Here is a 22,990-nt window from a genome sequence, read left to right as displayed (position 1 = left end):
GATGAGATTGAGGAAGAAATAGAGAATAGGTATCAAAACAGCCTCATTTGTCAAAACCCACGGCTGAAATGATTCAGTAATCTTGACCACTAGAATAAAAAATATGGTAAGGAAAACATTTTCCAAGATCCAAAGCAAACTCAGTATAGAACCATAGAAACAGGGAAGAGGAAAGAGATCCACTCCCTGTATATAGAAATTATATTTGCAGTTATAGCGTATACAAATTCCACACTCTTTAAAAAAAAACGCATAAATCTGAAACACAACCTTGAGCTGTTTGCGACTCTTCTCTTGTTACTAGAACGCCATGCTACAATCCCAAGTTAAGAATCCAGTTCGCACCCATTCTCATTAAGCTGTCTTTTACCACCACTTCGGCTAGTAAATGAGAATATATACACCAGCAGGCAAATCAGCAATGAACAATTGCGTACTATTCACAAAAGTAGCTCATGCCTGAATCATTTACTAATTAGGTAACTTTTGGCCGTCGGATTGCATGAAACAAGCATAAGAGACGATCTGTATCATCTTTTTACCCATTGATCTTTAAAAAGGAGAGGAAATTTGAAAAAAAAAATTCCACTTTCACATAAAAGATCAAGAACAATAAGGCCTTGTTTGGATTCGAAACTTACATCAACTCATCTTGTCTCATCATTACAACTTTTCTAAATTTTCACATAAAATATGATAAACAATTCAACTTTTTCAAATTTCAAAACAATAATAATATTAAAAATAATATTCTAATAATATTTTATTCAACTCATCTAAAATTATCTCAACTCATTTCTGAATCCAAACGGGACCTAAATTGGATTTCCAGTATATACAGAGGTTAACTACCTCAACCCCAGAAAAATATGAGTCCATAAAATTCAGGGCCGCTGCTTCTTGTTGATGTCATAAAGCACGCATAGATCTGCTGCAGTCTTCATCTGGAATGAAGAGAGGATTTGCATATAGTCTAAATCACTATATTTATTTTCAACGTTTCTTTATTTTAAGTGAATATTTGAAACAAGAACAGGCATATCACGAAAATAATCAGGTAGTAAAGAACACATCCATACATGCCATATTAAGTATGTTGCTTCAAAAGAACTAAAAGCATTTATAATGTTTACCTACACACGTCTAAAGTTTTCATTTCCAACGCTTAATCATCATTCCTTCTTTGCGGCATCCTTAAAGATGCAACACTTGGCCCCATACACTTGGAACAAACTCCACATTGACTTTTAGCCATTAGACTTCATCCGGACATGCCAAACAAAGCAATGTTCCACCACACTACAGTCAAGCCAGACACAGAAGGGTATGAAGGTCTGGGTTGGGAGAAATTTGCTGCGGAAATACGCAAAGCTGTGGATATGCTTTTTACTGATGGGTCAAAGAAGGAAAACTAAAAGAAGAATGAGAACATCAACTTGGAAGTGAATCATAAAGACCCAAGTACATCCACGGTGGCGAGGCAATCATATGCGGCAGCTCTAAAGACCGGTCATGCTTCAGGGGTTCATAGTGAGGGGATTGATGGAAATGGTTTGTAGATCACGCCACAGAACCAGCTTGTCGCAATGCATAATTCCTTAAAGGAAATGGAAACCCAACTTGTCAAATTGAAGGCAACGATAGCTTTTTTGTCTACAAAAATAGACCTGCTTTCAACTGGAGCTAATAGGGTTGTAAGGAACAAGACTAAGATAGGATCGAATCCTTTAAACTCAGGTAAAGGAAAACGGAAAATTGGATTCGGCCCTGTTCCTATACCCAGATCCAGAAGAGTATGGCGGGTCAAAAGGAAGTCTGGGTTATTTGAAGTGGGTTCTACATCGGGTATCAACGTAGAGACATCTGCAATGGAATGTCATTTGCCTCAGGTGACTTCTGTACTCGAAGAGACTATGGCTCCCTCGTCAGAGTTGAAGGAAAATGGTCTTAGACCATTGGTGAAGGGACCCACTGAAGTTGCACATCAAGGGTCACCAAAGGTAAAGGGACTTGATGTCATACCATTGGAGAGACCAATGGAGTTGTTGAGGAGGTACGAGATTTGAATATGGATTTGGCGTTGGTGCATTTGGATACTGTGTCTGGAGATATTGTGGCTCCCCTGGTCTCTCTTCCTCTAATAGCGGATTGGATTCTACCTAAAGTTAACGAGATTAAGCATTTTGTGGGAATTTCACATGGAGGATGTGAAGACCAATTTAAAAAACTAATTACGGCGATCAAGGCAAGCTACATGCTTGAAACCAAATCAAGTTTTAAGAAAAGCAGGGAGTTACAACGTTTTTTTTCGGGAATCAACTACAACGCTAAGGGTGGTAGCTCATCTAGAGGGAAGTCTAAAGGGAGGGCATTGTGAAGACGGGAAAACAAGAGGTTGGGGTGGGGTTTTTGGGTAGAGTTTTAGTTCTACGGAAAGTAAGGGGTTGGGGTCCGGCTTGGTGTATTTTAGGTTGTTTTTCACGGGCTTTTTGGGTTATTAGAGGCTTTCTATTATGAGCAAGGTGTTCTCTTGTATACATTCAGTGTACTTGGTTACTCCTTTTGATATATATCTAATATTTTTACTTACAAAAATATATATATATATATATATATATATATATATATATGAATACCTTACGTTGATCTTTGATTTCAGGCTACATTTTTTTTTCATCCTCCATTTTTTAAGGAAGCAATTTATCCCGACAAAGGAAGGAGACCCCTGACTGGATCACTGGGAATGTCATTAATTTGATTTGTATGAAGACTAACAATAACCCTGGCAATGCCAAGAGGCAAAATCAGCAGGCACATCTGCCAGCCAGATGGGCAGCGAATGCCGAGGTATGGTAACGTAGATGTAAATCTGGTATCCCAGCTAACGTCCTTCAATAGATGTTGTACGTGATGCACCATGAACATGCTTATCATTAATGAAATATTGGCGATCACTAATTACAAAACCCAACTAGCATAACAGTTACTAATACTCCAAATTCACAATGGTTTAATTACACGAGATCCTTGTCAGCATGAATCCTACAATTGTAATTCACTATCACAAATCTGTTGCTCACTCTACCATACCCCAATACTTTTACACTATACATTAATTACTCATGAAAATGAGGTTTCAAGGATCCAAAGGGCCAAAACCCATGCCAGCAGACTATTCTACCATTGGCAGGCATACCTATGTTCTCAGATCCTAATCCTGTGCTCAAAACTTTAGCACCTTCAAATAATTTCCCAGAATCAAATAGGCAATTCTATAATCATCTAACATTTCTTATGCAGCATGTGGCTGAATTATGACCCAAATGATTCATTTTCTTCATCTACCATCAATGTCAACCATATAAAAGACTCCAAAAAATAGCGACCACGTGCATTCACATTGCATAAATTTTGAAAAAATCAAACATGTTTTAGAACAAGAAATATAACAAAAGCAGCTTTCACCAACCAAATTCATGGATTTGCAAAAAACAGTGATCAGGGAAAAATTATTAAAGAACATCTGGGAACATTTCTCAATTCCATACAGAATTTGAGGGACATGAGATTCAATAAAGCAGATACATGTCTATATATTACCTGAATTATGTTGATTGCTTGCTTGATTGCCCAGCCAAACAGAGCTAAAGCAACTAAAAGAGACAGGAGTGAATTCTGTTTTGCAGTATATACTAAAACCTACAATGTGAAGACAGTAACTAGATTACCACCTAATGTTCAAGTCAAAAGGAAAAAGAAAAAAATATGCCATGAACAAACAAAATAGAGGCTTACATCAATCACATCATTTGTTTGGTTTTTTGCAACAAGAAATAGAATAATGTAAAGAACCTGTAGAAGCCATAAAATCATTTCAAGAGAATAGTAATAATCATTGGAATAAATGTTTTAAAAAGATAGTCCAGAGTAACAATAACAACCTCACATGACACACAACAGTAGGCCATAAATATCCTGTTCCCATAGTATGCCTTAAAAAGCCAATTTGTGCTGTCTTTTACATCTTTATGACTAGCCCTACCGAACAAAAAAGTGCTGCAAAAAAAAAAAAGTGAAGGTAGTCATCAAATCATGGCCACTTGGTTTTTATTTGACAGCAGAGGGAACTCTTCTTCTGGAGTAAACCACTCTGGACAGATCCAATATGAATAAGGTTAGACTAAACATGGTGAAAAACAAATACCTGTACATTTGCAGCCAATGGCTGGCAATATCTAAGGCAAGCAATGACAAAAAGATCAACCCAGGCCTGGAAATTATCCCATTAAAAACACAATTAAGTGAGCATTTGAAAACATGGATATTAAATTAATAGAAGAGGAATATTATCACATATCTTACTTGAGAGAGATAATAATACTAATCTTACCTATAAACTTGAGAGAGGATGACAAGAAGACAAGCAGTGCTAATCCTGGAAAGAAAAGATAGAATTTACATTGATAGAGAATTTATAAAGAACAAATAGAATTTTAACATTAATATAGAAAGGAGGGAAGCATGACACGTTTCTAGGAGACAAATAAAAATGGAGAGGAAGCTGGGATTGGGGTATTAGGAGGAGCGATTATTAAGATCACCTGTCTGTCACCATGTCCAAAACAGCACCAAAGGTTGAAACTGGAAAAGGAAAGGATAAGAATTACAGAGAGATTATAAGATCACCTCTCTTTCTCTGTGTGTGTGTGTGTGTTTGATATCAGCAGTTTAAGAAGTAATGTAAGCTAAAATCATCAAAGCAAGTTCCATATCTTAATCATTATAAAAAAAGGTGACAGTGTTTCACTGAGAGAGAGAGAGGCTTCTGGTAGTTTTCCAGATGCACAACAACCATTATCAGTATTCTTTGTATCACGATTCTTAAAAGCTCCTCTTCCACCAACTGCTTGATGTTAACTATAGAAAGCACTGGCATATTATAATGTGTTCATAACATATATGGTTTAATGGTGCCTGCAGTAGGAAAGAATTATAACCTCCTGGACTTGTTAGTTCTTTACAGATAGTTGAATTAATAACTGAATACCACTTGTCATGATACAATTACGTTTGAAAGACAAAATGTCAAAAGGTGGCAAGTTCCCAGACGGAAAACTTTCTACCACTAAAATGGATCATGGGAAAACGATTGCTATAACTTAGCATTTTGTTGACTGATGTATCTAACAACATGAGTGGCAACAAAGAAAATTGAGGCGCACCAAATTAAAATTACTAGTTGGGAGCTGAAATAATGGATCAATCAGTTGCATTACGCTTCAGTTAAAAGATTAATAACATACTAATGATGGTGATAATACAGGGTGCAACTTATACCTTGATTAAGCTTGCGGGCAAAGTAGCCATCCAAGGCATCACAAACAAAGCTGAAACGGAATATTTCAATAAGCATGAAGCACTAGTTTCACAAATAGCAAAGCTTATAAAACTCAACACAGAGAAGAGGCCAAAAGATTGACTCTGACCTGATTAGGTATAGAATGGAAAATAACTTTTTGTTCGAAAAGCATACGCCAAAGGCAAGGCAGTTCATGAGTATTCTTATGTATCCTACACGCTCAAGATAAGCAGAAATCATTCATTCAAAAGGCAACAAAATTATGTAAAACCAAATGGAAATACAAGAGAACTCGTTCTTGAGATATTTTTTCCTGAGAATTTATGTAAAGTTTTCTTCTAGCAAAGAGAAAGCACGCGCAATGAGGAAAATATGATAAAGATCAAGCAAACCTATGATATTGGGAATGTACAGGTACACAGATAATTTTGAACGAGGCAACTTGGTGTCCATCATGGACTTCTTTTTTTCCAAATATCAGAAAAATTGCCCCAAACTGTCAAATCGCCAAATTCATCTTTCACCTGCACAGTTCAATATCATGTCAACCAACAAACGTAGAAAATTGTAGGCAAGGAAATCGATATACGAGGGAAGGAGAAGTTGTTTGTTGTTGCCTTTAACCCACAATCCTAAAATTTTTTTAAAATACTGGTAAGGAAATTCCGATTACAGTTAAGTGAAATGGGCTGATATGTAAACCGTAGCTTTTCACGCCAAAGTGGCCTTCAAACAGACATGACGAATATATTTCCGCTGCTTTTTACTTATCATATTCTGGTTTTCTTGAACAGTTCTTTCCCCAAAAAAAAAAAAGAAAAGAAAAGTGATTCCTTTACGCTACAGCACCAGTTGATCCCCGGACATATTCCTCTCGTTCAATCAACTAATCTTATTCTTAAAATTCGTTTGTGGGATTGACAAGAATAAATGTTTTTATGCATTGGGGAAGGGGTTTCATTATCACATACAGTACCTTAATTGAAGTGGAAATAGAACCCACTTATGGTATTGGAAGTTTTCTATTCTTCCTATGAAGACGGAGACTGCTAAAAATTCAACAAAAAAACAAAAAAAAAAGCAGCTTTCTAAAAAGAAGAGGAGAGAAAAAGAGATAGAGATGGAAGTACCAGTCAGTTAGGCTTTGAGATAACGGAGAAAAGAGCGATACGCGGAGACACAGAATATTTTTGGTTCTAAACTGCCGATGCTGATTCTGAACTGCCGATGCTGCCCAATTGCTAGATTGATAGAGACGACTATTTCGGTGGGTTCCCTCTGTTTTGCCAAATTAGCTCCCAACGCACCCGACTCATGCTCCATTTGGAGTTAGACCCGAGCACCAAGCCATGAAAGCCCATCATTTCCTAGGCCCACGCCCAAACAGACCATTTCCCATACCCACCATATCGGCCATCGGGCTCCTCGTTTAGGGACGGAGTGTACGCCCCAATTGAGACCCTTTAATTTTTCAATCGAAGTGGATATAACGTAAAAAGAAAAAGATATAACATTAAGGTCCCGTTTGGTTTACATATGGCTAATCCATCTCAACATTTAAATATTATTTAAATATAAATATCTTTTAATTTTAAATTTTTAAATTTTTTATCTAATCATTACATCTTTTTAAAACTTTTAAACAAAATATAAAAAACAATTTAACTTTTTTAAATCTCAAAATAAAAATAATGTTAAAAAATTATATTATAATATTATTTTAACTTTATAATATTTTTATTCAATTTTTTCTCTTTCCTTTTCTAAAATCTCATAAAATATCTTAACTCAAACCATTTCACTACTATTTACAGATTTTTTTTTATCTCATATGTATAATGAAATGAGACCTAAATCTTCATTAAAGGCCTACTACATCATAAAGGAAAATGATTTGCACTAATTTTGTGCGAGTCTTTTTGGAAGATATCCAGAAACAATTATTATTATTATTATTTTACCGTTGATCCTACTATTTTTAAATGGATTAAATGAGATTTGTATACCCTGTTGATGTACATATCATTTTCTAAAATTGAGATTGTTTGTAGTTGCATTAGGAGTCGTTAAAAGTATTTAAATAGTCTCAAAAGCTCATTAATGATAAAATTAAATTATTTGATTGTTACGTATTAAAGGAATTTTCAATTTAAAAAAAAATAAAAAAGTACATTTCAAGAAAGCATCAAATGTGCTTTTTCGAATAATGAGGAATCTAGTTCTAATTTTAAAGAAGATTTTCAATTGACAAAAATATTCATATAATTTTCATATAGTTACAACTAGGGCTGAGCACCGACCGATTCGGAGTCGGAGGGCCCAGACTCCGACTCCGACTCCGACTTTGTCGGAGGTCGAATCCGACCTCCGACTCCGACTCCGCGATGTACATTATCCGATCCGGATCCGACTCCGACTTGTCGGAGCGGAGTCGGATTACCAAGAGGAGCTGCGGCCTACATGAGAGGAGGGGCTCTGCGAGAACGCCGCGCGAGGGAGAAGCTACGTGAGAGGAGGGCTGTGCCTCGCCGCCTGCGCGTCGCGCGAGAGAGGGGTTTCGCGAGAGAGGGTTTGTGCGAGAGAGGGGCTCTGTCGCTGCGAGAGGGTTGCGCGAGGGACGGGCTTCGCGAGAGGGAGGAGTTGTGCGAGAGAACTGTGCCGGCTGCGGCGCTGTGCGAGAGAGAGGGCGACTGGCGAGAGAGGGCTGCGGCGCTGCGCGAGAGAGAGGGCGCCAGGGATGGGCTTCGCGAGAGGGAGGAGTTGTGCGAGAGAGGGACCAGAGGGTTGTGAAAGACTAAGAGAGCTGCGCCGGCTGCGGCGCTGCCCGAGAGAGAGGGCGACTGGCGTCGGGCGAGAGAGGGATGCGGCGCTGCGTGAGAGAGAGGGCACGGGTTTGAACTTGAAGAAGGGATAAGCTGGGCTGCACTGCAGACCTAAATGAGTATCCAACGGCGCCGTTTTTGCTATAACGAATAGTTACTATAGTAATATACTAATATACATTATATACTAATTAATATGAATCTATTTTATATTATATATATATATATATATATGAAGATTCATAAAAAAATATATGATATATATTATTATATATGAATATTAAAAAAAAGACACCGACATTGTATACGAAATATTATTAATACACTAATATACTTTATATATATATTAATATATATAAATATATGTAATACACTAATAGTATTAGTATATTAGTATTAGTATTAATATTAGTTATACTAGTAATGATATTAGTTATACTAATAGTTATATTAGTATTAGACTATTAGTTATTATCAATACTATATATTATACTAATAGTGATATTAATACTATATAATATATATAGTTATAGATATAGTCATTTAGTATAACTATATTAATATAAGTTATAGTGATTTAGTATAGTTATGATACTACAAGTTATAACTATAGTCTATATTAGTATTAGAATTAGTTGTAATGATTAGAATAACTATATATTAGTATTTGCTATAATGATTTTAATTTAGTAATTAGTATAACTATATAATAGTATTAGTATATTAGTATTATACTGACTATATATATATTTTTTAATATAGTCAGTATTATACTGACTATATTACTGATTGTATTAGTATACTTAATGTCTAATACTAGTATATCACTATAGTTAATAACTTAATAGTATCATATAATAATATAGTATTAGTAATTGATACTACAGTAATTTATATAGTCATTTATATATAGGCTTAAAGTGGTTTACTAATTTATATATAGTAATTAATACTATTAGACTATTAGTAATTTATATGAATAATACTTTAGTTATTATACATTAGTATTATATGTTATTATAAATTTATAGATTAGTGTTTATACATTAGTATTACAATATTACATGTCGATGTTATTATTCATCTTAGTGTTTATAGTATATTATATATACATTAGTTATTACTATTATATGCTATTATATTTATACATTAGTAATTTAGTGTTACATGGTAGTAATATTGTAAATTTGTAATAGTATGATATTTACATATACTAAACTATTATTAGTCAATTTAGTCTATATATTATAGTATAAATATATTATTTAACTAGTATATTATTGAGTTTAACTAACTATATAAGATATAGTTGTATAAAGTTTAAATAATTAATATATAGAAAAACACATATTTTATAAAATATGTATAAAATCGGAGGCGGAGGCGGAGGCGGAGTCGGAGGGAGACGTCGGAGGCGGATTCGGAGGCGGAGGCGGAGGATCGGAGTCGGATCGGAGCGGAGTCGGAGTCGGATCATCGATGGATCCGACTCCGACTCCGACTCCGACTGTCAAGAAGAAAAAACCTCCGACTCCGACTCCGACAAGTCGGAGCCGGAGTTGAGTCGGAGCGGAGCCGGATTCGGAGTCGGATTGTCGGATTTTTGCTCAGCCCTAGTTACAACTTTGCCATTAGATCTTATGCATTGTTGAAGGGATTTTTTCGTTATATTTACTGAAAATCCTATTAGACTATTTTCGTTATTATTTGATTATAACGTTTGATTTCTATCAAGAATATGATCATAATTTTTAAAAAATCAAATGGACTTTTATGTGATTTCAATCTGAAAAAGAATTTTTTAAAAAACAAATATAATATATTTGAAAGTGTTATAATATGATTATAAAGCAAGAGCACTTCCAATGGATTTTTTATCTTATCCTTTAAAATATATCACTAAAATTTATTTTTTCTATTTTACATACTGACTTCTACAATATGTCATTCATAAGCTTATTTATTTTTTCTTCATATCATTTAAATATTTCATTTTTACTAATAAATTTACAATGTCCACATATTTTTTTATATTTGCAATTTGTTTTTATGTACAATGTAAAATAATTCAATCCTATACATGTAAAACAAAAATATATAAGCCAAATAAAAAATTAAAAATAAAATCAAAATATGAAAAATTGGTTTAAAAATATTTTCAAGATATTTTTTAGAAGAAAATGAAATATATGTGTTTTAAATGATAAACAATAAAAAGAATTTACTTACATGATAAAAAATCAAAGTAAAAGAAAATAAGGAAGTAAATGAAATATTAATAATAAAAACGATTTTACAGTACCCGGGTTACTGTTGGTAATTGTATTTTACAATTCCTTTTCATAATTGGATGAAACTCATTTTTTAAACAATTCTTCAAATAATTTATATTTTTTATATAATAGAAAAAAGCAATTGAGAGTGCTCTAAAAACTATATCACTCACCGGAATTCCAAACAATGCACTGAATAGTCCAATTGGATGAAAGAATTAACAAGGGTCTCGTAGGGCCAACCCGAAAAACCAATGGCTTAGGGTGCATGGGAGATAAAGACCGTAAGGTTGATGATGGGGGTGGAAAAAGTAACATGCCACGCAACCACAGCCATAAGTTGAATGAGAGGCTATCGGCAATCTCATCCTCTCCATGTTATCTACCCTCCCACCTCCTGATTTTGAACTCACATTAGCCACTGCTGCTGATCAGGTTGTAAAACAACCATGGCTTCTGCTACTCTCTCTGTGGCCAAGCCATCTCTCAAGGTCTCTTTTAATACAATCTTACAAAAACCCATCCATGTCTTCCACATTAGCTTCCACTGACATGATCGATTAGTTTCTGTATTCAGGTAAACAGTCAGGGGTTCTCAGAATTTGCTGGCCTTCGCAGTTCAGCAGCTTCTCTTCCCTTCGTCCGGAAAACCTCCGATGACTTGCTCTCTGTTATTGCATTCCAGACTTCTGCTGTGAGTTTCAATTTTCTCAACAAAGTTCTCAACTTCTTGCACTTCATAAGTCATAATGCAATAGAGGAAACAAGTTTGATAAGCTGATACTTCATAATGTTTGCATCGTTTTTACTTCATTTTAACCATAACATGTGCATGCTAAATTGCTATTTTTTTTTACCCAAAAGTACACACTCTTATAATAATTTGGGCTATGATCCACTTGGATGATCCAGTTTCAGCTCAGTGTGATTGATTCTACTTCAAATATAATTGTAATAATTTCCATCGTTGGCTTTGGCAAAGGATCAACCTCTGGTGGCAAGTACCCAAAATGTTGTTTTAGACCAATGATTCACGCAACATGATCAGCTTGAACATAAAATGAAGAAACTCAACGTCGTTGGAGATTTCGGGATTTCATCTCATATTTTGGAATAGAAATAACTTGCTTTATGTACAACAACTTGAATGTTTCATTATCTTTCCAATTGCATTGTGCATGTTTAGTGACACCCAACGTGGGCCGCATTCCTTTGATTCAGTGAAGATTAATTTGCAAGATTACTTTTCGTCTTTAATTACCTTCAGGCAGAATTGGAGTTCTCAACGTAGGTATATATTGAGTATTGGACATTTTTGTAGGTGGGCAGGAACGGTGGTTACAGGAAGGGAGTGGTGGAGGCCAAGCTGAAGGTGGCGATCAATGGATTTGGGAGAATCGGAAGGAACTTCTTGAGGTGTTGGCATGGCCGGAAGGACTCCCCACTAGACGTCATTGCCATCAACGACACAGGCGGTGTCAAGCAGGCCTCCCATCTTCTCAAGTACGACTCCATCCTCGGCATCTTTGATGCCGACGTTAAGCCCGTTGGTGATAATGGCATCTCAGTTGACGGAAAAGTCATCAAAGTTGTCTCCGACCGCAACCCCGTCAACCTTCCCTGGAAGTAAGTTCAAATTTTGACTCCAAAAATGGAACGCCTCATCTCTGTTCGAGTCTGGGCATGGAGGAATAGCACGTAAATAGAGTAACTCAAAAAAGGGTGGTTTGCGCAGGGACTTGGAGATAGACCTGGTGATCGAAGGGACGGGGGTGTTTGTGGACAGGGATGGTGCTGGAAAGCACATACAGGCAGGGGCCAAGAAGGTGCTCATCACTGCGCCGGGGAAAGGTGACATACCCACATACGTGGTTGGCGTTAATGCCGACGCTTACAACCCGGATGAGCCCATCATCAGCAATGCCTCCTGCACCACCAATTGCCTTGCCCCCTTTGTCAAGGTGCTCGACCAGAAATTCGGTAACTTTCTTCTCACTTCCGCCTTTCTCTGCAACTCTCCTTTCCAATCTTTTTTATAAATATATATGCCCGAGAACCATTCGTTGATATTTTCCTTCCAGAATGACTTCTCAACAGCATTTAGGTTTCCTCCTCAGTGATCGATGATATTGCTTTGTCTTTCTCTCCTTAAATCTGTAGCTCTGTTAAAGACTGTTTCCATGGGTGCCTCCATGGAGGATAGTTTATCCAAGTCTCAGCCATTATCTTAGTATTTTCATTCAGCTGTATTCACCAGGCTACAAACACTCCCCAACATTCTGCCCGTTAGATTGAGAGAAAAGTTCTTAGTTTTCCGATTGCAAAGCTTAACCCTGTCATTTGTACCCTCACCAGTTGGCCATATAACTTCCTCAATTTTGGCACAATCACCTTTTCAAATTATCCCAAGTAGCATTGCTATTGGCATCTTAGTGGCTTAAGAATTGGGAGTCCTACCCAACCTCAACACCCTCTAGTCTTATATACATTTTGGTTTTGTTTGGAGGATGGAAAGAACAATCTCTCCCCGTGGGAGATTTTTTATATCATATTCGTACAATGTGTGCAGTGCAATGGGAAATAAGCATGGAATGGCAAAGTTAAAGAATATGCAAAAGATGAAAAGAGAAATACTTTCTAAAAACTAAATTATGTATTCCTAAAGATCATAAGTTGTATTTATTGGCATCTACATAGCCTATAGACTGCAGAGAGCTTTTAGAAACGGTTAAAAATTAAAATGCACGACTTTATACACCTGAACAGTGAAAAGGAAAGAGGAGAATGGCTTCATATTGATCTATGATTGTCTAGGATTCTCTTCCTCTCTTAGTCCCCCTTCAAATCCCCTAACGGGGTTCCTTTCTATTAAAAATCTTCCTTATAGGTGGAAAACCAAAAGTAAATCAATCAAAAGAACCAAAATACACATAAGACATGAACCAACATCAGTATAACCAGAAAGCCTAAGGTATAGGAAGTCTAACTTATCCATGTGACCAACATCAGCATAACCAAAAATGTCATTACCAAAGAACCTTGACCGAATCATGCCACCAGCCCCTATTTGTCCCGGATTTCCTCGGGAACTCCCATCGACATTTAGCTTAAATCAACCAAGCATCAGTCTTAACAACTTCACAATCTGGAAAATTTTAGTTCTTGGAGATTTGTAGGGAATATTCATATCCTTAAGCACTTGTTCATTACGTCTAGAAAGAGTTTTTGTGCTCTTTAACTTGCTAGCAACTCTGGCAATCCAAAACTTCACACTGCGCCAGACATCCTCAGCCGACACTGCCGTATTCTCCATTTAGACTTTACATCTCCTTCTCCAAAGCTGCCATGTGATGACGGAAGGAATAATATCAATAAGTTGGCCCATGGTTGATGACTTTGCTGCCTTCATGAACCAAGCTTCCAATGTATCCCTCCATTTTCTGCTTGATACATGTTGCATGTCGACAAGAGCCACACATCTTGACCAAATAACCTGCACTACTTCCCCCACGCCAAGAACATGGTTTTGATCCTCATAAGCTCCTTGCATGCAACAATTGCACCTTGATACCACCGGCATTCCAACTTTACGAACTCTGTCATCCACACTCAGAGCATTGTTCAAAGCCTTCCACATGGTTGTCACAATATTCCTTGGCAAGCATGAATGCCAAACCCAGCCTGCCCATTTATTTTTTGGGGCTTTAACCCGAACACATTTCCATGTACTTCTCGTGGAGAATTTCCCAACATCATTTTCAGTCTATACCAAAATATCCTTACCTTCTTTTCTTTTACTCAACAAGGTGGCTATTTTCTCAGCTTTAACTGTCCCCACGAGGCCAGACAGTAGTTCGAAATCATATCCCAACTCCAAGATGCATTTTCTTACTTTTTTTTTTTTTTATAGAAGAGTCGGAAGCCACATGTCTAATAGTGACCTCGTCCCAATTTTATTAATAACCCTCACTTATGACGGAGGAAAACAGTGGTAACAAAACCAACACTCGGGATTTTAAAAAAAAAACACACTAATACCATCCCATGTATCCAACCAAACAAAACCAAAACCAAACTAACAAAACCAACTAAAAACATCAGACCTATACTAACAATAACATATACCTGCCTATAAAAGCAAAACCAAAAACAAAAGAGACACAATAACTATCACAATGATCCGCGCCTCCACGTATCAGAAAATTTTAATTCTTGCGCGTTAGTTAAACTGCAGTTGAGCCCATAATCTGCACGGAACTTCCAACACTTCCGCACCACTTAAACCCAGCATCTAGCTCTTACGCCTAATTGATGGAAGACCCCACTTATCTACTCTGATCAAGCCCCGCAATAGAGGAGAGATCTCACTCATATTCTTCCATTCCACTTCACCTTCTCTTACTTGAAGCTTCGGGGAAGCAACAATTGGAAGGGTCTCTCCAAGCACGACATCACCCAGCCACTTGTTGTGCCAAAAGGACAGGTCCCCATTCTTTACCTTCCATTTAGAGTGTTCAATAAGACCCAAAATACACTTAATGATCATTTTCCAGAATCTAGTGTCTTTGGCCGGATTCACCAAGAAGATATGTTTTGATTTCACATATTTTGATTTAAAAAAATTAGACCAAGGAGTTTTCTTCGTTAAGATCTTCTATGCAAATTTCATGTGTAGAGCATTTTGCATATCACGCAGACTACGAACTCCAATACCACCTTCTTGCACAGGTTTAGACATCATCTCCCAGCCTCTCCAGTGCCTTCTTAATTTTCCTTCTTTCATACCCAAAAGGAAATTGCTAAAGGATCTATTCGGGGATGCTAAGACTGATTCTGGTACTTGCAAAATGGACAGCATGTAAATAGGAATGCTGCTAAAAACATGCTTAAGAAGGAGTAATCTCGCCCCATTAGATAAAAGTCGTGCTTTCCAGCCATCATTCATCTGTTGAACCTTTCCAACCACTGAATTGACCAAGCACCTATCCAGTCTGCCCATTACACCATGACAACTTGTTTCCTTCACTATTCATATCTGATAGACCAGCAGCATCAATAAAGTTGTTAAAGTCCTCCATGCCTGTCAACAACCTAGGCCTTCCACCCTTGTGTTCTTCATCCCTTCGTATGATGTTAAAGTCCCCCAGCACAATCCATGGGGCAGAGCCAATGTTAACACCCAACAAGTCAACCCATAAGGTTCTACGATCACCTTGTTGACACTTAGCATAGACACAAGTAACATACATCTATTTCGAGCCTACCATAGCAAGAATGGAAATGGACTGGTTATTTAAACCAACCAAACTCACATTTATTCCTTTATCCCATAACAACCAGAGTTTTCCACCACTTACTTCATGTGAGACACCTCCCAACATGCATAACTTCTTTTACAAACAAGCCATATGGATTTCAGAGCTGAAAGGTTCAACTACTGCCACTACACTGTGCTTAAATTTCCTTACCAGTTTACAGAGCCTTCTTCTAGAGGTACCTAGACCTCGTAAGTTCCAGTAAAAAATTGAGTTCATCATAAGTTCATTTTGTTAGGCCTGCTTTTGGCCCTAACAGAGCTCCTAACTTTCGGATAAGCTTCATCAACATTTGAGAGAACTTCTTTCTATTTTTGCAGATGTTTAACGCCGTTCTCATTTTTTGGTTTCGATTGAGACCCTAAGTCTTCAACCACTGAAAAAACATTTTCACAAGGGCACTCCTCCTTAGGATTATCAACCATATGCGCTTCCTCTGGTTCCTTTACCTCAGCGACAACAACCATGCCAGACGTTTCTAACATGAATTGAGTTTCGGCCTCCTCAAAGTGCCAATGGGGGATATTATTTTCTACAGCTTCCATGTTATTTCTATCGCTTCCATTGTTTTCTACCGCTTCCAAGTTACTCGTTCCCTTTACCTGCTAAATCTTCTCTTCCTCCACTTCTTCTACGATGACAACATTAGCATTACTAGGCTTCACTCTATTTCTCTCTGGCAACAGGCTATTACCCACTTCCCTCTCTATTGACATAGGCTGATCTTGCTTATTACTCTCATTCCGTTCTTACGGGGGTTTAGGAAACCACCTTTGTTTTGGTTTTCCCCATTCCATATTCCTCAAAGCACCACCAGATGGGTTATCATCATTCTTGTTACACGTAGAACCATTATGTCATTGCATTTGACAACCTCGACAGTAAGCAGACAAGGTTTCATAAACAACTTCTTGGAAACAGCTACCTGTAGATCTAGGTAGCCCAATCTAGAAACCTTCAATGAATCAGAGGTCTTCACTCCATTTCTCTTTGGCAACACGCTATTACCCACTTTCCTCTCTATCGGCATAGGTTGATCCTGCTTATTACTCTCATTCTGTTCCTGTGGGAGTTTAAGAAACCACCTCTGTTTCGGTTTTCCCCATTCCATATTCCTCAAAGCACCACCAGATGGCTTATCATCATTATTCTTACACGTAGAACCATTATGTCCTTGCATTTGACAACGTCGACAGTAAGCAAACAAGGTTTCATAAACAACTTATTGGAAACGGCTACCTGTAATCTAGGTAGCCCAATCCAGAAACCTTCAATGGGATCAGAGGTCGCGTCCATCTTGATACACACCCATGCACCATCCGTTCTGGTAGCACAACGTGTACTGTTATCCCATCTGATGAACTGACCTAGAGCTGAGAAAGATTTACAGAGCAATGATTCATGGTAGTAGTTAGGAGGCAAACCAGGGAAAACAACCCAGACCGGAACTCTAGACAGTTCATTCTCCTCATTAAATTCAGTCGTCCACTAAAAAATACAAAAAGGAACACCCTCCATTTCACAGGTCTCACGAGAGAAGGCCTTCAAAAAATCTTCCTCATTCGGGAATCGAAGAAACACATTACGTGGCTTTCACAAGCTAGAGACCACGAGTTGAGCATGGAGACCCCATCGACTCCGAATGAAAGACCGAATCACATCCAACGAGGGCCTTTAACGAAGGAACTTCAACACTAGAGAGGACCTGAACGGCGTAGTAGATTTTTGAATTTCTTCCTTAGTGAAGCTTACATAGGTTTCTCCCTCAAGAACCTTAGGCGGCCTTAATGGAACATCAACCTTTGGGAGAGGCGACGACTTCTGGCATACCGTATCAACGAAGGATTTTGGCCTACCAAGTGGTGTCGGGTTGCCCAGGGGGGGCCCGGCTACAGCCAACATGTAACCTAATAGAGCCAAAGGGGAAAAGGACAAGACGACACACTTCCTTAGAGATTGCCGGATGGTTTCTCTCTTGAATAGTCTTCCACTTGGCCCTCTGTTTCCAACTTGCAAACATTTTTTACCCGTCATTGAGAATAATATTTACAGCATATTGTTCTTGCATGATCTGTTATGTGCCTTCTCTGCTTGGATAATATTTAGTAAAGATGAATGTTTGGGGTTGGCATTAATTACTGTCTTAGTAAATATTTTTCTATAAGAAGTTTTCCTTGAGGTTATCTCATCACTCTTTGTAATCATGAATATTTCAGCAATCCTACTAATTCCTCTGGCGTGGTTATGACTTGTACGACATGTCCATAGTGACTAATGTAATATCATATCTCAGGCATCATCAAAGGTACCATGACGACCACCCATTCCTACACTGGAGACCAGAGGCTTCTTGATGCAAGCCACCGTGATCTTCGCCGTGCACGAGCTGCAGCTCTAAACATAGTCCCAACTTCGACTGGTGCCGCAAAAGCCGTGGCCCTTGTTCTTCCTAGTTTGAAAGGGAAGTTGAATGGCATTGCCCTCCGTGTGCCCACGCCTAATGTCTCAGTTGTTGACCTCGTTGTTCAAGTGTCAAAGAAGACCTTTGCAGAGGAGGTAAATGAAGCTTTCAGATCTACTGCTGGAAAAGAGCTCAAGGGTATCCTATCTGTGTGCGATGAACCTCTTGTCTCAGTGGACTTTAGGTGCAGTGATGTGTCGTCAACTGTGGACTCTTCACTAACTATGGTTATGGGAGATGACATGGTTAAGGTGATTGCTTGGTATGACAATGAATGGGGTTATTCGCAGAGGGTAGTTGATCTTGCTGACATTGTTGCCAGCAATTGGAAGTGATCTTCGATTTCCTGCCGTTTCTGGACTTGTCTCCCAGTTTTCTTGTAGATTTATGATTTTGAAGATATGTAATCAGATGTGAACCTGGTTTTTTTTTTTTGGATGAGTACCGATTTTATTCATCCAGCTATCAAAAGAAATGCAAAGCAGCAACGTATTTGAAATAATCAGAGAGCAACAAGCAAACAATAAAAAGCTGATAAGTAAAATTGCGCAAATGTGGGTACTAGTAACAGGAACTGAATTAAGATCAGAGGTAACTGCATAATATTCCTTTCCCAATTTCATAAAATAAATACAGAATTGATGAAAAAAGCCCACCGTTTTTAACCGGGTATGAATCTAATATATACAATTAATGTTATTCATCATTTCAATTTTCATTATCTCATAATGTGATATTAAATGAATAAAAAATATTTAATATATTTTACTTATAAATCTATCATCTAACGTCATATCATAAAATAATAAAATGATGATAAAAAAATAGACGATAAATAGATTTTTTCTAAATATACATATAGTTTATAGTTTCATCTTCTTTAGCTGAGAATTGAAACCGTGTAGGAAGATGAAGCAGCAAAAGGACACAAAAACTTGTAGCCTTGTAAGGTGTTGTTATTAATGCACATGCAAAGTCGGCACCTTTCTCGTGAATCTTTGATTGCATCAACATAAATCATTAAAAAACGCAAATAGCCAAGCATGTGAATACACGAATCTCTGGATACCTGTCCGAACATGAAAATCTTCTGATCATCAGAGCAATTAATTTAAACCATATAATAGTTTAGAGAAAGATAAAGCCAGCACTCCCCATCATAAATCAATATCTATCAAAGTGATGAACATAAGAAATCTCGTAAAAACTTTAAGATAAAAGAAAAATTACGACATTAATTCATATGTTAAAAATAAATAAATGGTAGTAGTAGAGTAGGGCAGGAGGAGGGATGATTATATGTCTCTGTCGCGCTTGCACTCTGGAGGGAGGGAAGGGAATCTGACTCTGTCATTGCAGTAGTTGTAAATGGTGTATTTGCTGCGAACCCACTTGAGGCGTCTGTACTGATATCCATCCAGGTCCTGGAACTCCTTCTGGTCCCACCATCTCTTCCCCTGGGTGTCGCAGAACTTGGCCTGGACAGAGGCCTCGCAGCCGTCGACGTGGAAGCTCTTGTACGTGGCGATGAACGGTGCCTTGGACCAGTCTGTCTTTTCCAGCCCACCTCTGGTCGCCCAGTCATCGGCGTTCCAGAGGCTTGAGTATATCTTCATGGGTTGGTTGAATGGGAATTTCACTCCCAAATCCTTGCTGTTCTTGAACACCCGAATGGGCACATCGTCCACCAAGAATCTGCACGTTATAAAAAAAAAAAAAAAAAACATAAAATATTAACAGTATTTAAGAAAAATATAAAAATAAAAATTTTAGCGACATTTAGACAGTAAAATTATTTTATTTTATTTTATTATTATAATTTTTTAAATTTTAATATAAAATATAATAAAATTTTTAATTTTTTTAAATATTAAAATAATATTAATATTAAAAAATAAATTTTTAATTTTATTCAATTATATCATCTCATTTTATTATAAATTTTAAATTTTAAAAAAGAAAAAACTTGAGTAATACTAATAAAAAAATAAAAATTTACATTTATCTCCCGCCCAATCTCCCATTTCCACGTGAAGACAAGCTAATATTTCTTCCGGTTTCGAAAACAACAAAAGTTAAAAGCGAATCCGCTGAAAACTATTGGTTTTTGAAAGTTATGTCGGCATCAACGTTGAAAAGCAAGACCCGTGAGGCCAACAATCCTCGTTCCTGATGACTGAAGTTGACACTAATGGGACACTTCCTAACTTCTCATTATTGTTCTTATTCTGTTGGAAAATCCTGTTTACATGTGCGATAAGTGTATCCGCTGATTGCGGCCAGATGTTGGATGTCGATGAGTTCTAAAAATGTCTAAAAGAATGGAAGATATCAGGGTAGGAGTTTCGTCAAAGCAGTGTTTTATTTTGTAGGGAAATAACGGGTCATTGTGAATAACTTGATGTGATACTCAGATGATCATAATTCATAGGAGATCGACATTAAATAGTTATTAATTCTACAAAAACAGGGTGATAAGAATCTTCTTAAAACGTTTGGATTAAGTTACTATTCAGTATGTTCAACATCTCAACTAAAAAAGAGACAAATAGAACTGTGGATGTTTAGGAAAATCTAATCCAAACAGCAACTGATTGTATCGAACCGGGGGGGGGGGACCTCTTAAGAGTTCGGGAGACGCAACTATTTTCCATTTAGCTATATAAATACTTAGATACGAGCAACATCATCGTAAAGGATCTAATACGGTAATTTTCAAACTAAATGCAGAAATGAAAAGAAAGATCACGGAGAGAAAGAACAGAGGAACTAACACAATCTGATACAGATTCCAGAGAACGGAGTAGGAGTGGTAGGATTTGGTTGGGTCGAACCAAAGAAAAATCCTCTGTTCTCTGTCACCCTTCCCTCCTGTGAAGACATTTGTCTGTAAAATATAAGGCTGCCCCGTCCTGTTCCCCAAGAACTCGAAGTCTATTTCATCGTGCTCCGAGTTTTGAGATGATAGCTGCAGCATGAATACTTTAAGATCAGTTCTATACAGGAAACAAGATATACTAGGGAAAAAAAGCCCCGAAATCAGCCTAGAAGTCTCTGCTTTTTCAACCAACGAGCCAAGACTACGCATCTGTTGGTGAAAGACAACACCTTCCTACTGATGTGCAAGAAAACCGATATGAAAATGCGATGAAAATACTCACGTAGAAGGCAGTAACAGTTCCGGCAGAATCCCCTGGAACTAACTTGATTTGCATACTGAAGTGCCCGAACAGGTAAGAACCCTTGGATTGGAAACCAGTACCTTTTTTTTCAGAATCAAGCACAAAAGTGTAGGGAGAATGTTAGCGATAATGGCAAGGATAATACTTATACAAAGACTTATTCTACGAATCGATGGCATCTGTCTATTTATGGGAAAAAATAATACTTTTTTGTTGCTCTTTTTACCAGTGTATTTGTCAAGGTGGAGCTGAATCTCAGAGCCTCCATTGAAGTACTTAATGTGATCAAAAGCCCAAGTGGGCATATAGTTTCTACCGAATGGCACGTGTACGGGCTTCCTCGGAGCAGCTCCCAGAGTTCCGGGGACAACGAAAAGGAAACCCAGTAGCAGAGTCAACAAATACAAAGCCATTTTCCTGCATAAACAAAAAAGAAGAAAAAAAACAAAGCTTTCAATGTAGTGGCGGAAAAAACAGACTCAGGAGTATTCTAACGACAAAGGAAAGTAAGGCAATGAGACTGTATAGTCTTCCAGAGCATTACCTGGCCACACAGAGAGAGAGAGAGAGAGAGAGAGAGAGAGTGGTGAGGATGTGACGAGGAAAAGTGGAGGAGGGGAGGCCTTTTTGTAGGGGTCTGATTTTATCTACATACAAATAGAATACGATTGATGGGTCATTTGGTGCGACATTAATTTACTAAGTAACACATGGACAAGGTAATGACTCCCAACTTTAATAATAGCAAGCAGGATACAGCTATATCAATGCCGGTTGTGACTGGTGGAGGCTTTTCTTTCTAGTTAATTTTATTTTTAATGATTCTCCTTTTTTGCGAAAGTTTTCTGGTTGTTACTCAATTGTGCTGCCCTTAAGCCACGTAATTAAGTCTGGGTTGAATATAGAAATTATTTTATTTTATTTTATCTCATCATTATAATTTTTTTAAAATTTTATATAAAATATTATAAATAATTCTTTTTTTTAATCTCAAAATAATATTAATAATATTAAAAAATAATATTCTAATAATATTTTTTTCAACTTTCATCTAATACCATCATAACTCATTTCATTATCTAAACAAGTTTTAACAGAAGTATTTAGCTCCTTAAAATCAAAGAGAGTGTGTTTGAAGTCAGTGGATTGACAAACTTACGTTTTGTAGTGAAGCCTGTTTGAGGTTGTAGATGGCATTTTCCAACTTACACACATGTAGGAAAATTAGAATTTACAAATCCATAAGGTTGGTGCATGTACACTGCCTCTTCCAAGTTATCATGTAGGAATGCATTCTGGATGTCAAGTTGCTGTAGTGGTCAGTTGGAGGAAAAAAGCAAAGAGATGTGAGTCTAATGGTTATGGGTTTGACAACAAGAAAAAAAGTTCGTGATAATCAATCATGATTTTCTGATGAAAATCATTGGCTACATGGCAAGCCTTGAGTTGTTCAAGGGTTCCATTAGCTCGCTGTTTGGTTTTGAGGATCCACTTTGGTCCCAAGATACTGAATGATGGAAATGATGGCTCTAGATCCCAGGTGGAGTTATGTAATAAAGCTTGGAATTCGATTTTTAT

The 22,990-nt window shown here is 37.3% G+C and overlaps 3 protein-coding genes across 3 annotated transcripts; 1 reads left to right on the top strand and 2 right to left on the bottom strand.

Annotated features, from left to right (window-relative positions):
* Positions 1-109: 109 nt before the first annotated feature.
* Positions 110-6,628, bottom strand: LOC109006694 (CDP-diacylglycerol--inositol 3-phosphatidyltransferase 1-like). The gene is made up of 11 exons (XM_018986061.2): positions 6,490-6,628; positions 5,752-5,883; positions 5,487-5,571; positions 5,338-5,387; positions 4,602-4,641; positions 4,391-4,435; positions 4,205-4,270; positions 3,942-4,056; positions 3,796-3,852; positions 3,601-3,699; positions 110-944 (listed from the first exon to the last, which is right to left on the bottom strand). The coding sequence occupies exons 2-11, from the start codon at positions 5,813-5,815 to the stop codon at positions 885-887; spliced, it is 681 nt and encodes a 226-aa protein (XP_018841606.1). The 5' UTR covers positions 5,816-5,883; positions 6,490-6,628; the 3' UTR covers positions 110-884.
* Positions 6,629-10,800: 4,172 nt separating this feature from the next.
* Positions 10,801-18,732, top strand: LOC109006695 (glyceraldehyde-3-phosphate dehydrogenase A, chloroplastic-like). Its single transcript, XM_018986063.2, has 5 exons — positions 10,801-10,945; positions 11,032-11,148; positions 11,776-12,080; positions 12,190-12,434; positions 18,063-18,732. The coding sequence occupies exons 1-5, from the start codon at positions 10,904-10,906 to the stop codon at positions 18,563-18,565; spliced, it is 1,212 nt and encodes a 403-aa protein (XP_018841608.1). The 5' UTR covers positions 10,801-10,903; the 3' UTR covers positions 18,566-18,732.
* Positions 18,733-19,306: 574 nt separating this feature from the next.
* On the bottom strand, positions 19,307-22,080 carry LOC109006696 (probable xyloglucan endotransglucosylase/hydrolase protein B). Its single transcript, XM_018986064.2, has 5 exons — positions 21,957-22,080; positions 21,639-21,829; positions 21,392-21,492; positions 21,005-21,198; positions 19,307-19,925 (listed from the first exon to the last, which is right to left on the bottom strand). Exons 2-5 carry the CDS (start codon positions 21,823-21,825, stop codon positions 19,526-19,528), a joined length of 882 nt encoding a protein of 293 aa, XP_018841609.1. The 5' UTR covers positions 21,826-21,829; positions 21,957-22,080; the 3' UTR covers positions 19,307-19,525.
* Positions 22,081-22,990: the final 910 nt, after the last annotated feature.

This window comes from Juglans regia, chromosome 16 (assembly GCF_001411555.2).
Source record: "Juglans regia cultivar Chandler chromosome 16, Walnut 2.0, whole genome shotgun sequence".
Taxonomy (NCBI): Eukaryota; Viridiplantae; Streptophyta; class Magnoliopsida; order Fagales; family Juglandaceae; genus Juglans; species Juglans regia.
Note: the sequence above shows the minus strand (reverse complement) of the source record. Positions and strands in the feature narration are given on the sequence as shown.

What these genes read in the sequence shown, in the direction of transcription:
- LOC109006694 (XM_018986061.2), bottom strand. Translation starts at nt 5,815, where the DNA reads ATGATGGACACCAAGTTGCCTCGTTCAAAATTATCTGTGTACCTGTAC. An exon ending in ATCCTCTCTCAAGTTTATAG is followed by an intron (nt 4,271 to 4,390) that starts GTAAGATTAGTA and finishes GATAATTTCCAG; the next exon opens with GCCTGGGTTGATCTTTTTGT. An exon ending in ACTGTTGTGTGTCATGTGAG is followed by an intron (nt 3,853 to 3,941) that starts GTTGTTATTGTT and finishes TGGCTTCTACAG; the next exon opens with GTTCTTTACATTATTCTATT.
- LOC109006695 (XM_018986063.2), top strand. Translation starts at nt 10,904, where the DNA reads ATGGCTTCTGCTACTCTCTCTGTGGCCAAGCCATCTCTCAAG. An exon ending in CCCGTCAACCTTCCCTGGAA is followed by an intron (nt 12,081 to 12,189) that starts GTAAGTTCAAAT and finishes TGGTTTGCGCAG; the next exon opens with GGACTTGGAGATAGACCTGG. An exon ending in GGTGCTCGACCAGAAATTCG is followed by an intron (nt 12,435 to 18,062) that starts GTAACTTTCTTC and finishes ATCATATCTCAG; the next exon opens with GCATCATCAAAGGTACCATG.
- LOC109006696 (XM_018986064.2), bottom strand. Translation starts at nt 21,825, where the DNA reads ATGGCTTTGTATTTGTTGACTCTGCTACTGGGTTTCCTTTTCGTTGTC. An exon ending in GAACTGTTACTGCCTTCTAC is followed by an intron (nt 21,199 to 21,391) that starts GTGAGTATTTTC and finishes TTCATGCTGCAG; the next exon opens with CTATCATCTCAAAACTCGGA. An exon ending in TGGAATCTGTATCAGATTGT is followed by an intron (nt 19,926 to 21,004) that starts GTTAGTTCCTCT and finishes TATAACGTGCAG; the next exon opens with ATTCTTGGTGGACGATGTGC.